We start from the raw sequence: 15,111 nt of genomic DNA on the forward strand, positions 1-15,111 counted from the left end.
TTACATGTTATTTTCATTATTGTCTTTTCCTTTTTTTTGGCTTTTTTAAAAATTTAAATTCAATTAATTAACATATAATGTATTATTTGTTTCAGGGGTACAGGTCTATGATTTATCGGGCTTATCTAATACCCAGTGCTCATTACAACACATACCCTCCCCAATGTCCATCACCCTATTATTCTACCTCGCTCCCCGCCAGCAACCCTCAGTTTGTTCCCAAAGATTAAGAGTCTCTTATGGTTTGTCTCCCTCTCTGGTTTCATCTTGTTTCATTTTTTTTCTCCCTTTCCCTATGATCCTCTGCCCTGTCTCTTAAATTCCACATATCAGTGAGATCACATAATAATTGTCTTGTCCTTCTCTAAAAGTTCATTGCTTGCCCTGTATTTTCAATTTGACCCAAGTATAAGTTATTAAAATATTTTCAAATTTTAGATGAAGACCATCTTTGTTTTGAGCTGTGAAATAAAATTCTGGTTTTATTATATTTGACATATAACAATGCTATCTGTAGTAATTCCACTTTTTAGAATGCATTAATACATTTTTGTGCCTTAATGTAAATTCAATTTTCATGAATATACTTGAAAATAAATTTTCTTATCAATTATAGTACAAAGGAAAATGTAATAACCTCTTCTATATCATTACTTTTTCTTAGCTGCTTGATCTATCTTAGATTAAGAGAATAAGAGAATTTATAAGTATTACTACGTAATCTTCATTACTTTTATTTGATGCATTGATATTCAAAACCATCGCATTTTCATTGAATGAATTATACATTTTAGCATAATACTTCTTTGTTTCAACTAATGATTTTTACTCATAAAATAGTAACATATGCTCTTATTTACCTGGCATACCTATGTACATACTTTTATGTTAAACCTTTCAGCAGATGTGGTTTTAGATGTGCCTTTTGAAACAGAACAGCATTGAGTTTTGCTTTAAGATTCAGTCTGGGGGCGCCTGGGTGGCGCAGTGGATTAAGCCGCTGCCTTCGGCTCAGGTCATGATCTCAGGGTCCTGGGATCGAGCCCCACATCAGGCTCTCTGCTCCACAGGGAGCCTGCTTCCTCCTCTCTCTCTGCCTGCCTCTCTGCCTGCTTGTGATCTCTCTCTCCGTCAAATAAATAAATAAAATCTTAAAAAAAAAAAAGATTCAGTCTGAGTATATATTTATTTTTATAGATAAATTAAACTCACTTAAATGTATTGATATGACTAATATGTTTGGTCTTGCCTCTGTCGTGCATATATGCATGCTCTAAAGGGCTTTCATTATGTAAGGTGTTTTCTTTGTTTGGGTTATATTTAGTTCTAATTCAGAAAGGTTCGTATTATTTTGTTCTTACAATACCTTTTATAGTTAAAGTTTATACTCTTAGTTCCTCCTTTCATTAGGTAGAATTTATTTATTCTTTATTAAGAGCAACTAGAAAATTAGTTGGTTGTCTTTTCCCCCCACCCAATTTAATAGCAATAGTTTTCTCAGAATTTGCCTTTGTCTTCTTAAACATACTGAAATTCTACTGCTTGATTGGACAGTTGTAGAGGATACCCTCTGGCTCCCAGCTGTTATGTATGAGGCACTTTGAGCTTTGTACTTTCCATCATCTTCCATGCTTTATTCGTTGTATTATTTCTCCACTGGCTGAATATAGAGCATCTCTACTTTATTCCAGAAAGCTTTGTCACAGTGGGAAGTAACTTGAATACACACTTGCTTCCAATACACAGCCAAGTGGCATAACACACGACCGCAGAGGAGAAAGGATTACAGCTAAAATTAAATCACTTGAATCCCATGTTTATTTAATCAGTTTAACACACGCATTAAGAAGCAAAAGGAAAATTGGATTCATACCCTTGGGAGAGGATACAAGAATGAGAAGACTTCACTCCCTAAATCCTGTGTTGTGCTATGTTTCTGTCTTTCTTGTTGGCCCTTCCTGGTGATGGTTTATTAATAAGAGCAGGAGTTGAAGACCAGCCAATAGGGGCAATTATATCTGGCCAATAATTACAGCTTGTCTCAAAGCTGCTGAGTAGTGGTTCATTTCTTTCTACCTATCTCAACAGAGGATATGCTGGTCCACAGTGGTTCTGCCCCACAGGTGGCTAACTTAAGGCATGACTATTCAATGCCTCATGAATGCCAGACCATTACTGGCCGTAATTCCTTCTTGTCTATGTTCAAAGCATATATGCTCTATTTACTTTATCTGTATTTAACAAGGCTCAAAAACTACTTGCATACTTATTATGTATACTTTGTCTTTTTTGTTATTACTCTTGTTCCACATTTATTTTAGGATTTCTGTTATCTATTTGTTGCCAATGACACTGATCCTCTACTAGATTCCTCAGAAAGAGCTGGTGGACCACAAGGGAGTTTCTCTCTAGTGTCTTGCCTTTCCTCTAAGGGCCACCTGTTTTTGCGTTATTCAGTACAAGGTTCATGGTAGTCTTGGAGGCTTCTTGGTCTTCTGGCCAAGCCTCAGTCTTAGGTGCAGGTATCATGGCCCTCCTTTCTGGGGAAAATGGTTGGTGAGGCAGTGTGAATCTTCCTCATATATTCTAGCTATATAGAATAGAATAGATCTTCTGGCCCACCCTGGCCTCTAACAGCTGGTCAGAATCTCAGCTGCTTTTCTTCTTAACCCTCTTGGATGGTACCACCCCTTCCTCCAAACATGGCCAGAGCCCAGGTGGTCCACAACTGGCTCCCCTGAAGGGAAGAACTAACCTGCTGTGGAGTCCTCATCACTTGCTTACATAGTGGCCTGGAGACCACAGTGCTCTGATGGGCTCAACAGAATGACAAATCTATGATTTTGTAGTTCACCCAGCTTTGTTCATTGTTAAAAAAGAACCTATATTTTTAGTGGCTTTCTACATTCAAAACCTAAGAGTTACATTTAACCATGGGTGTTTTATTTGATTTCTAAAAAACATAAAGATTTCTTTATATTTTCTATCCTTTATTTCTTAACTTCTTCCCAGTCTTTCCTCAGCCTCTCTCCTCAAATGTGGTGTCTGGAATGAGGCATTCTCAAAGTCTTTTTTTGAAACATCTTTTTATTTCAATGTTTGAAAATTCATTGTTTATACACCACACCCAGTGCTCCATGAAATACGTGCCCTCCATAATGCCCATCCATAATACCACCACCAGGCTCTCCCAACACACCCCCCTCCCTGCCAAAATCCTGTTTGTTTCTCAGAGTCCACAGTCTCTCATGGTTTGTCTCCTCCTCTGATTTCCCACAAATCACTTCTCCTCTCCATCTCCCAATGTCCTCCATGAAACATCTTAAGAGGTAAGTCAGATAGCCTGTCATAGCTTTTAACTTTTTTTTTTTAAAGATTTTATTTGTTTGACAGACAGAGATCACAAGTATGCAGAGGCAGGCAGAGAGAGAGGGGAAAGCAGGCTCCCCGCTGAGCAGAGAACCGGATGTGGGGCTCGATCCCAGGACCCTGAGATCATGACCTGAGCCGAAGGCAGAGGCTTAACCCCTGAACCACCCAGGTGCCCTGCTTTCAACATTTGTGCAGAAGAAGTTGGTAACAAATGGGTACAGTAATAGAAACTTTGGACAAAGTAACAGAAATAGAGTTGACAATGACACTATATCTCAAGATCTGAACTTTGAGTAATTTCAGATAGACACTAATAATTTTTGAACTTTCTCTAATAGCATCTATGCAAGGAAATCACAGACATAACAGACTTTGAATAGGAAGCTAAAGAGAATTACATAAGCATGGGGTGAAAAAATACCACTGAATTCTTAATGTATATTTCTGAAGTGCAGATAGACACTCACACATACTCATCATAAACAGCTATTCTTAATTTTGCTGCACAATATATAATTAATATACATAGATTATCTACATTGATAAGATTTGGAAATTTCTTTATATTAGGGAAAAAGACTTTCAGAGAATTCACATTTTATGCAAATTTATATGTTGTATAATTGAGGTCTGATATATAATTTTATTCTAAACATAATTTTTGAAATAATAAAAATAATCTACATTTTTAAAAATTAGATTATTTCATAGGGGATTCAGTAAGTTATAAATTATGTTTAGTTTACTGTCACAGAACAGCAGTGTATTCATTAGTAAAGACTCCTTCAGGGGTGCCTGGGTGGCTCAGTGGGTTAAAACCTCTGCCTTTGGCTCAGGTCATGATCCCAGGGTCCTGGGATCGAGCCCTGCATTGGTCTCTCTGCTCAGCGGGGAGCCTGCCTCCCCCTCTCTCTGTACCTGCCTCTCTGCCTACTTGTGATTTCTGTCTGTCAAATAAATAAAATCTTAAAAAAAAAAAGACTCCTTGGGGCGCCTGGGTGGCTCAGTGGGTTAAAGCCTCTGCCTTCAGCTCAGGTCATGATCTCAGGGTCCTTTGGATCGAGCCCCACATCAGGCTCTCTGCTCCACAGGGAACCTGCTTCCTCCTCTCTCTCTGCCTGCTTGTGATTTCTCTCTGTCAAATAAATAAAATATTTTTTAAAAAAAGCCTCCTTCAGGGAACCCTCCTCCACTGTTGGTGGGAATGCAAGCTGGTGCAACCACTCTGGAAAACAGCATGGAGGTTCCTCAAAATGTTGAAAATAGAACTACCCTATGACCCAGCAATTGCACTACTGAGTATTTACCCTAAAGATACAAACATAGTGATCCGAAGGGGCACGTGTACCCGAATGTTTATAGCAGCAATGTCTACAATAGCCAAACTATAGAAAGAACCTAGATGTCCATCAACAGATGAATGGATCAAGAAGATGTGGTATATATACACAATGGAATACTATGCAGCCATCAAAAGAAATGAAATCTTGCCATTTGTGACGACGTGGATGGAACTAGAGCGTGTCATGCTTAGTGAAATAAGTCAATCGGAGAAAGACAACTATCATATGATCTCCCTGATATGAGGACATGAAGAAGCAACATGGGGGGTTAGGGGAATAGGAGAAGAATAAATGAAACAAGATGGGATTGGGAGGGAGACAAACCATAAATGACTCTTAATCTCACAAAACAAACTGGGGGTTGCTGGGGGGAGGTGGGATTGGGAGAGGGGGAGGGGGCTATGGACATTGGGGAGGGGAGGCGAACCATAAGAGACTATGGACTCTGAAAAGCAACCTGAGGGTTTTGAAGGGTCAGGGGTGGGAAGTTGGGGGAACAGGTGGTGGGTAATAGGGAGGGCACGTTTTGCATGGAGCACTGGGTGTTGTGCAAAAACAATGAATACTGTTACGCTGAAAAAAATAAATAAAATGGGAAAAAAAGCCTCCTTCAGTATTTCTATTGGGAATTTAGCTTGAATTAGGACATTTTGAGAACTTTTTCGTTTACATTCATAAGTTGTATCAAGCAGTAGCTTTCTGGTGATATCTTTGGCTGGCTTAGGTATCAGGAAAATCTGGCCACATAGAATGAGTTAATAAATCTTCCTCCTCTCTATTTTTTGTGAATTACTCATACTCACTCTTCGAATATTTGGCATAATAAAGCAGAAAGTCCATACTGGGTCTATGTGTTCCTTTGTGGAATGGTTTTAAACTACTCATTGAATGTCTTATTACTCAGATAGTCTATTCCTTCTGATGTCAGTTTTGGTAGTTTCTGGGTTTCTAGAAATTTTTCTATTTCATCTAAGTTATCTAAATTGTTGACATCAATTGTTTGTAATATTCCTTTATAATCCTGTTTATTTCTGACTCTTGACTTTTGTAATTTGTGTCTTTTCTCTTTTTCTTGGTATATCTTGAAAATACTTTAAGGCGGTTAGACCTAACATCATCTTTAGATAATAGGGTTGTCAATTGTTTTCTCTTTTCAGCAAAACAATTTGTATTTTTGTTGATTTTTTCTATTTTTTTCTAACCTCAATTTTTCATACTTCTTCTATAATCTTTATTACTTCCTCATTTTGCTTCCTTTACATATAGATTACTCTTCACTTTCTAGGTTGGGTCGTGATTTAACATATTTTCCCTTTTTTAATACACATGCTAACAGCTGTAAGTTCCCCCCCTCCAGAGCACTTCTTGCTGCAACCCCATTAGTTTTGGTATGTTATATTTCAATATTACTTATCCCCAAGTATTTTCCACATTTCCTTGTGATTTCTTATTTGTCCATTGTTTTTTAGCAGAAATTGTTTAATTTATACATATTTGTGAGTTTCCCAAATTTCCTTTTATTACTAACTTCTAAGTTTATTCCATTGTGGTCAGAGAACAGATTTTGTAAAATCTCTCCTTTAAATGTACTGAGTCCTTTTTTTGATGGCCTAATGTGTTATCTTGTAGAGTGCTTCATGTGTAGTTAGGGAACATATGTATTCTGCTGTGGTTGGGTGAATTGTTCTAGGTGAAATAGTAAATCTATTTGCTTTCAAACATCTTCAAATCTTCTATTTTCTTGTTGATCTGCATGGTGGTTTCATCCATTATTTAAAGTAGGGCGTTAAAGTCTCCAACTATTATTGACGTATTTGCTCTTTCTCTCTACAAATCTGACAGCTTTTCTTATTTGGGGGTGGACTTTTTTTCAGTTTATATGTTAATAATTCTTACTAATGTGTTCCTAATGGACTTTCCCTGATATCATTATAAAATGTTTTTCTTTGCCTCTAGTAACAATTTTAGTCTTAAAGCCCATTTTTTCTATTAGTATAGTCACTCTAGCTCTCTTGGGGTTCCTGTTTGTATGGCTTATCTTTCCATCCTTTTACTTCCAATGTGTGTTTTTTCAATCTGAACTCTGTCTCCTTTACATAGCATACAGTTAGATCATATTTTTTATTCATCATGCCAATCTCTGCCTTTAGTAGAATTCACAGTTCATTTATATTTAATGTTACTGTAAGGTAGGATTTACATGAACCACACACAATTTTCCTCCAATATCAACTCATTCTCTCCTTTCTCTTTTGTGTGTTACCAACAGAGTTTCCTAATTACTAGTTTATTCAAGTATCTTTTAAATCAGGTAGCAAAAACAAAGTGTTACAAAGAAAACCACACTTATACCTCCTTATACATTTAGCTATGTAATTACCTATAATGGTGCATTTTATTGCTTCATGTGTATTCAAGTTATTTTCTATTGACCTTTAATTAGTCTGAAGAATTCCCTTTAGTATTTCTTATAGGGCAGGTCTTTCAACAACAATTTCCCTAAATTCTTATTTTTCTGAGAATGTCTTCAATTATCTTTCATTTGGAAGGATTTTTTTGTTGGGTATAGAATTTCTGGTCAATTGTCTTTTTCTTTTAAGAATTTCTACTATTATTTGACCATGGTCTAGCCTCCATGGCTGCTGATGGGAAATCAGTTATTATTCTTATTGTGGATCCTTTGTTTGTGATGAGTCACTTTTCTCTAGTTACTTTCTAGCCGTCACTTCCTTTTTGTACATAAACTCAAGGTCATACAGAGATGACTGATTAGAGTCTTTTCATGTGTTTCTTGGCCATGCACAGTCTTGTACCTACATGCACATGGCCTTCTAAATTCCCAGGAATGTGCTAGAGCTTATCAAGGTCCCCTATGATCATCTCATTCCCCAATTATTCATTTTAGCCCCAAGCCTGATTGCCACCTCAGGCAGCGGTGGTGTTACATAATTGTCACATCTTGGGAATAAGGTTATACACACAAGCTCAGAGTCAGGTAAAGTAAAGATAAGCCTTGAGAACTGATCTTTTCAATGAGTGACCAGATTGATTAGACAGTGACCATTCTCTGAGGTGAGATTTTCTAAGGAGCTCCAAACATCTTCTTCCCCTCCAGTGACTATTAGGTTGCTCATTTTCAGAGCTACCTCAGCTTCAATGTTGTGTTTTCAGGAATACTATAGGGATAGAGGGAGGGATGGAGGGAGTGCAGTAATAAGGCAAAAAGTGAAAAATATCACAAAGCTCACTGTTCTTACAGGCTTCTGCCATTTTTCTTAATTCAATGCTCTTTAGATTGTTGCAAGTCTTTCATAAATTTCCAGAGTCCTAAAAAAGTTGATTTTGGCAATTTTTGCCAGTGTTCACATTACTTTTTATGGAGGAATTATTTGGGGAGGAATGGATTTGGGTAGGTCCTCACCCTGCTATCTTGAAAGTGTTTCTCAAGTTTAAGACAGTTTTACAAATCAAATTGTATCCTCAGTCATTTTTTTGTTAAATATTCACAGAAATCTAATCTGTGTTATACCTATTGGTAGTGATCAAGATAGACTAACTACCTTATGGATCTTATAGTCTAGAGTGGGAGACAAAAAATTTAACTGTTACGCTGAAAAAATAAATAAAATGAGAAAAAAAAATAAAATAAAATAAAATATAAAAAAAAATTTAACAAATAAACATAAAACACGGTACCATAAACAGTTCATGCTCAGCCTATATATCTTTTTCATAAAACTAGTAACAAAAATATGACAGAGCATAGAATTTAGGGCCAGATATACCTAAACCAGTAGACATTGATTTGAAACAAAAACACAAATTGTTCTGGAATCATAAAGATGAATTTCTAGAACCCTAGCCAAGATGGACAGCACATGAAGAAGTGTCTTGGTAGAAATTTCCCAAAACGGATAACAAGGAATCACTAATTTGAAGTATAGGTGTCTGTGACTAAATGAGGAAATTTATGTTAAAAAGGACCAGACATTATTTTATACCTTAACTCTCACATGCCATTCTTCCTAAAAAATATGGGCATTCTTCCTTGTGGTAATTCACTAATACAATTTTCTCTGCTTTGACTCCATATAATCTGAATTTAACAAAATCATAACACCACGCTTCAAAAAACTCCTTCAGAATAAGTTTCTTTGAACTTGGTCATCATTCCATTTGCACCTACCAATTTCAATATATTTACATATCATCACTTCTATCTATAATCAATTATATTTTTATGTTTAAAAGTTTATTTTTAAAACATACCTTTTGGAGGTTCTGGGTGGCTCAGTTAGCTAAGTGTTTGCCTTCAGCTCAGGTCATGATCTCCAGGTCCTGGGATTGAGCCCAGTGTCAGGCTTTCTACTCAGCAGGGAGTCTGCTTCTCTCTCTCTCTCTCTCTCTCTCTCTCTTTCTCTCTCCTTCTCAAATAAGTAAATAAAATCTTTAAAGCCTATCTTTCAAAAACATTTGTTACTCTGAACAACAACAACAAAAAAGAACTTAATAGTTTCACTTTCACATTAAGAAAAATGGTTAGCGGGACGCCTGGGTGGCTCAGTTGGTTAAGCGGCTGCCTTCGGCTCAGGTCATGATCCTAGCGTCCTGGGATCAAGTCCCATATCGGGCTCCTTGCTTGGCAGGGAGCCTGCTTCTCCCTCTGCCTCTGCCTGCCTCTCTGCCTACTTGTGATCTTTCTCTCTCTCTGACAAATAAATAAGATAAAATCTTTAAAAAAAAAAAAAAGAAAAATGGTTAGCATGTTTTTCAGATATTTCCACAAGAACTTCTACTACACTAACCATTTAATGAGTTTCTTGCTTAGGTCAAAAACTACACCCACTTTTCCACATTCATAATCTCATGTAATATCACCAAACTTGTTATTTCCTAATTTTATTAATGAGGAATTGACATTCAGAGGAGCTCAGAGAATTTACACAGCTTCCCATAGCTTCAAAGCTCTAAATTCTTAAAGTTTTAGGGCCAGCTCTCTACCATGCAGATGCAATGGTGAAGCCCTCAATTTTATAGGCCACTCCTAACCCATTTGTCTGGCCTGTGCCTTATCCTCTTCCAGAACTCTTAATTGCAGTGCCCAGCACAGTGTAGTTCACCATCTAATGCTCCCATCACAATAATTTATTTATACATTTCTAACAGCACCTGTGGGGGTGGTCTTCTCTTATAATACTTGCCTCTGAACTTATAACCAGTCAAATCTGGAAAATGGTCATTCAAAATGTCATTTATTTTTCAATCTTTTTTTTTTTTTAAAGAGTTTATTTATTTGAAAGGGGGCGATCACAAGGAGGCAGAGAGGCAGGCAGAGAGGAGGAAGCAGGTTCCCCGATGAGCAGAGAGCCTGATGCGGGGCTTGATCCCAGGACCCTGGGATCATGACCTGAGCTGAAGGCAGAGGCTTAACACACTGAGCCACCCAGGCGCCCTATTTTTCAATCTTTTAGAATGCCCGATATTTCAGAAATACGATATAAATGTATTATTTCAGCTCATTATTAAATACTCTAACTCAGAAATCATCTAGTACCATTTTCTAAAAATAATGCTATTAAAATAAACAATGACTAAAATTTTTTATGGCATAAATAGGGAAAAATAATTATTTCCAACTTACATTTGTAATTTTTAACCCAAGTGTGAATAAAAATTAGAAATATGAGTGCTTATCTGAACTGTTAATTACATTCTTACCTCTCTCTTGGGACTAAATGAGAGAGGTCATCTACGAAACCTATACAAGGCAAATCATAAATACAAACTTAAACTAACATGATCAGCTAAAGAACTTGCATTTGTTGTTTTCAGACCCATAGATGCTTTATGAATCATTTGTAAAAATTATTTTTAATTATAATTACCAGCTTTCTTATGATGCTTAAAAACTTTAACCCATTATACAAATTATAACACAATGTTCCTACTAAAAGTAAAATAAAGTCTCCTATATTTAAAAGTCTCAAGGCAAATGTAACTAAACAAACAAACAAAAGACTTTCTACAATCTTCAAAATGTTCAAATATTCATCATTTGTTCCTGTGAAGAGGAAAAGCTTTGGTAATTATTCACAGCAATTAATTTATATTTATCATTATTATTGAATGCTAACTAAAAATACTTATTTGAATTCATCATCATTATTTAACACTTACTTTGTTCTTGCCACTAGTTAATGCTATAATATATATGGAGATATATGAGGTAGACTTGATAACTTTCTGCTATAAAACAACTCATTTTCAGTTATTATTTGTTATTCCATTAGGAATTCATTAATCTTTTCCAACATCTGTTTCCTGGTAACAAATGATGTTCACACCATGTAGGATTTGTTTATTCACTGATAATTCTGCAAACACTAAAGAAAAATGGAACACTAAGTTGAATGTTAAAAATAAATTTCAATCATTTTCTGAAAGTATGGTCTATCATGATTATTTCCACTTCAATAAAATTATTGGTTAATTAGCAACTTACGAAGTCAAGTGTAATCCTGAAGGTATAAAAAAGAACAGAAAATTTTAATCTGTTGAGTTTTATGGTTTGAATGTTTAAGATTGTAAAGAAATAATTTAGCAATATGCTTAATTTTCCAGGTCTGTTTGTATGTTATTCTGCACCAAGACTCTTATGCTTTATTTAGAGTATTGAAGTCAGATGTCACTGTAGTATTGAACTACGTCTTGGTTAGATACCAAAGGTTAGGTATACATCAGCCATTTAAAAGATTGGAAATCCAGAGTTACTGGAAAATGAAAAATGCAGCGACTGAGGTGAGGTGTCAGGAAAAAGAGAGAGATGGTACCAGTTGAGTAGGTGGTGAGTATAGTGTTGCCTTTCATCCACTAACCAAGTCCCAGGAAAGAAAGGTTGAAGTTCAGTGATATTAGTAAAATCTACAGTGTTCCTTTAAGGAAGAAAAAAATTAATTTACTAAGGTATAGGATGGCAATAAGAGTGAACCAATCAACATGTATGTTTTTCCCTTCTTTTAAATGCACCAAGAATCATTCCATCTCATATTATAGCAGACATGAAAAATCAGCACTTAGTTGTTCTGGAAATTCAGCATATATTTTATGAAATCAATTGATTATAAACTGTTTCAACTTTGGGGTATATATCTCATATATGAGAAAAAATATCAGAAAGTTTATTTCCTGTGGTTGAAAAATACTGTAGATTTTTCAAAGTTTTTTTGTAGCAATTATCCAAAGATTATCTCAACATGTGTGTATTTGTGTGTGTGTGTGTGTGTGTGTGTGTGTAGATCTGTATTTACAAATGTAATTTGTATCCATCTGTGCATGGTCCTTTATTTTTTGTTTTTTATATGTAAATGACTATTATGTGCTTAAAATACAGAGATGAATAAAATATTATCCTTTCCCTCTTGGAATCCTACTTTCAAAACTTCGTGGTAAAGGGCAATCTGGATGAGAAATAATATTTTTTTGAAATTGTTTTATTTTTTCCTTGTTAGTAAAGTACCTGTGAAATTGTTATTAATACACTGATAATTTGCTTTTTCACAATGGGTTTGCTGCCAGAACACAGGTGTCGTGAAAACCACCACTCAACCTAAACCAGAATGGGGAAGGAAAAGACTCATATCAACATTGTTGTCATCGGACACGTAGATTCGGGCAAGTCTACCACTACTGGTCATCTGATCTACAAATGTGGTGGAATTGACAAAAGAACTATCGAAAAATTCGAGAAGGAGGCTGCTGAGATGGGAAAAGGCTCCTTTAAGTATGCCTGGGTCTTGGATAAACTGAAAGCTGAACATGAACGTGGTATCACCATTGATATCTCCCTGTGGAAATTTGAGACCAGCAAGTATTATGTGACCATCATTGATGCTCCAGGACACAGAGACTTTATCAAAAACGTGATTACAGGCACATCTCAGGCTGACTGTGCTGTCCTGATTGTTGCTGCTGGTGTTGGTGAATTTGAAGCAGGTATTTCCAAGAATGGGCAGACCCGTGAGCATGCCCTTCTGGCTTACACACTGGGTGTAAAACAACTAATTGTTGGTGTTAACAAAATGGATTCCACTGAGCCATCCTACAGCCAGAAGAGATACAAGGAAATCGTTAAGGAAGTCAGCACCTACATTAAGAAAATTGGCTACAACCCCGACACAGTAGCATTTGTGCCAATTTCTGATTGGAATAGTGACAACATGCTGGAGCCAAGTGCTAACACGCCTTGGTTCAAGGGATGGAAAGTCACCCGTAAAGATGGGAATGCCAGTGGAACCACACTGCTTGAAGCCCTGGATTGCATTCTGCCACCAACTCGTCCAACTGACAAGCCCTTGTGTCTGCCTCTCCAGGACGTCTACAAAATTGGTGGTATTGGTACTGTTCCTGTGGGCCGAGTGGAGACTGGTGTTCTTAAACCTGGCATGGTGGTCAGCTTTGCTCCAGTCAATGTTACAACTGAAGTCAAGTCTGTTGAAATGCACCATGAAGCTTTGAGTGAGGCTCTTCCTGGGGACAATGTGGGCTTCAATGTCAAGAACGTATCTGTCAAAGATGTTCGTCGTGGCAATGTGGCTGGTGACAGCAAAAATGACCCACCAATGGAAGCAGCTGGCTTCATAGCTCAGGTGATTATCGTGAACCATCCAGGCCAAATCAGTGCTGGATATGCACCTGTCCTGGATTGTCACACAGCTCACATTGCTTGCAAGTTTGCTGAGCTGAAGGAGAAGATAGATCGTCGTTCTGGAAAAAAGCTGGAAGATGGTCCCAAGTTCTTGAAATCTGGTGACACTGCCATTGTTGATATGGTTTCTGGCAAGCCTATGTGTGTTGAGAGATTCTCTGACTATCCTCCTCTGGGCCGTTTTGCTGTTTGTGACATGAGACAGACGGTTGCTGTGGGTGTCATCACAGCAGTGGACAAGAAGGCAGCTGGAGCTGGCAAGGTCACCAAGTCTGCCCAGAAAGCTCAGAAGGCTAAATGAATATTATCCCCAATACCTGCCACCCCAGTCTTAATCAGTGGTGGAAGAACGGTCTCAGAACTGTTTGTGTCAATTGGCCATTTAAGTTTAATAGTAAAAGACTGGTTAATGATAACAATGCATCATAAAACCTTCAGAAGGAAAGGAGAATGTTTTGTGGACCATTTGTTTTTTTTGTGTGTGTGGCAGTTTTAAGTTATTAGTTTTTAAAATCAGTACTTTTTAATGGAAACAACTTGACCAAAAATCTGTCACAGAATTTTGAGACCCATTAAAACAAAAAGTTTAATGAGAAAAAAAAATACACTGATAATTTGATATTCAGCTAGGATAAATCCCTGATACCTTATAGTAAGTAAGTGTATTTTTTGCAATATTTTCATTGTATATAGTATTTTTCTTCATAACATATATAGTATATTACATATGTATTTTATATAATATAATAATAAAATAATAACAAATAATGTCTATTTAATGTCTTATAGATTATAATTTTCATGAGGACAAAAAAAGTGTCGGGAATTTTGTTTTTATTCTGATCATATTTACATAACATACAATTTACCATTTTAAATTATGATTAAGTATTCAATTCAGTGGCATTAAGTACAGTCACAATGTTGTGCAGCCATCACATCCACTTCCACTCTTTGTTCACCCCAATAACTATTAAAAAATAATCTTTAATCTATCCCTTACTCCAGCTTTTAGTAACCTTTGTTCTACTCTCATCTCTGCGAATATGTTCTAGACACCTTCTATAAATAATCTGATGAATATTTGCCCTTTCCTGACTATTTTTACTTCATGTTCATCCTTATTACAGTTTCATCCTTATTACAACAGTTATCAAAATTTCATTCATTTCAGGGGCGCCTGGGTGGCTCAGTGGGTTAAAGCCTCTGCCTTCGGCTCAGGTCATGATCCCAGGGTCCTGGGATCGAGCCCCGCATTGGGCTCTCTGCTCCGCAGGGAGCTTGCTTCCTCCTCTCTCTCTGCCTGCCTCTCTGCCTACTTGTGATTTCTCTCTGTCAAATAAATAAAAATATTTAAAAAAAAGATTTTAAAATTTCATTCATTTCAAAGGCTGATTGGTATTCTATTATATGTACAAACCTTATTTTGTTTATCCATTCATCTGTTGAGGGACATGTGGATTGTTTCCATTGTGCTACTATGAACATGGAAGTACAAGTATCTGTTCAAGTTCCTCTTCCCAGTTCTTTTGGACACACACCTAGAAATGGAATTGTTGGATCATACAGTGATTTCTATGCTAAACTTTTCTGAAGAACCACCAAACTGTTTTCCATGATAACTGTACTATTTTACATTCTCAGCCACAGTGCAAAAGAGTTTCAATATCTCCACATCCTTGCCAACTTTGG

At 36.6% G+C, this 15,111-nt stretch overlaps 1 protein-coding gene across 1 annotated transcript; it reads left to right on the forward strand.

The window, feature by feature from the left end:
• Nucleotides 1–12,291: 12,291 nt before the first annotated feature.
• LOC123955946 (elongation factor 1-alpha 1-like) lies at nucleotides 12,292–13,805 on the forward strand. The gene has a single exon (XM_046028123.1). It carries the CDS (start codon nucleotides 12,332–12,334, stop codon nucleotides 13,718–13,720), a length of 1,389 nt encoding a protein of 462 aa, XP_045884079.1. The 5' UTR covers nucleotides 12,292–12,331; the 3' UTR covers nucleotides 13,721–13,805.
• Nucleotides 13,806–15,111: the final 1,306 nt, after the last annotated feature.

This window comes from Meles meles, chromosome 14 (genome assembly GCF_922984935.1).
Source record: "Meles meles chromosome 14, mMelMel3.1 paternal haplotype, whole genome shotgun sequence".
NCBI classification, from domain to species: Eukaryota; Metazoa; Chordata; class Mammalia; order Carnivora; family Mustelidae; genus Meles; species Meles meles.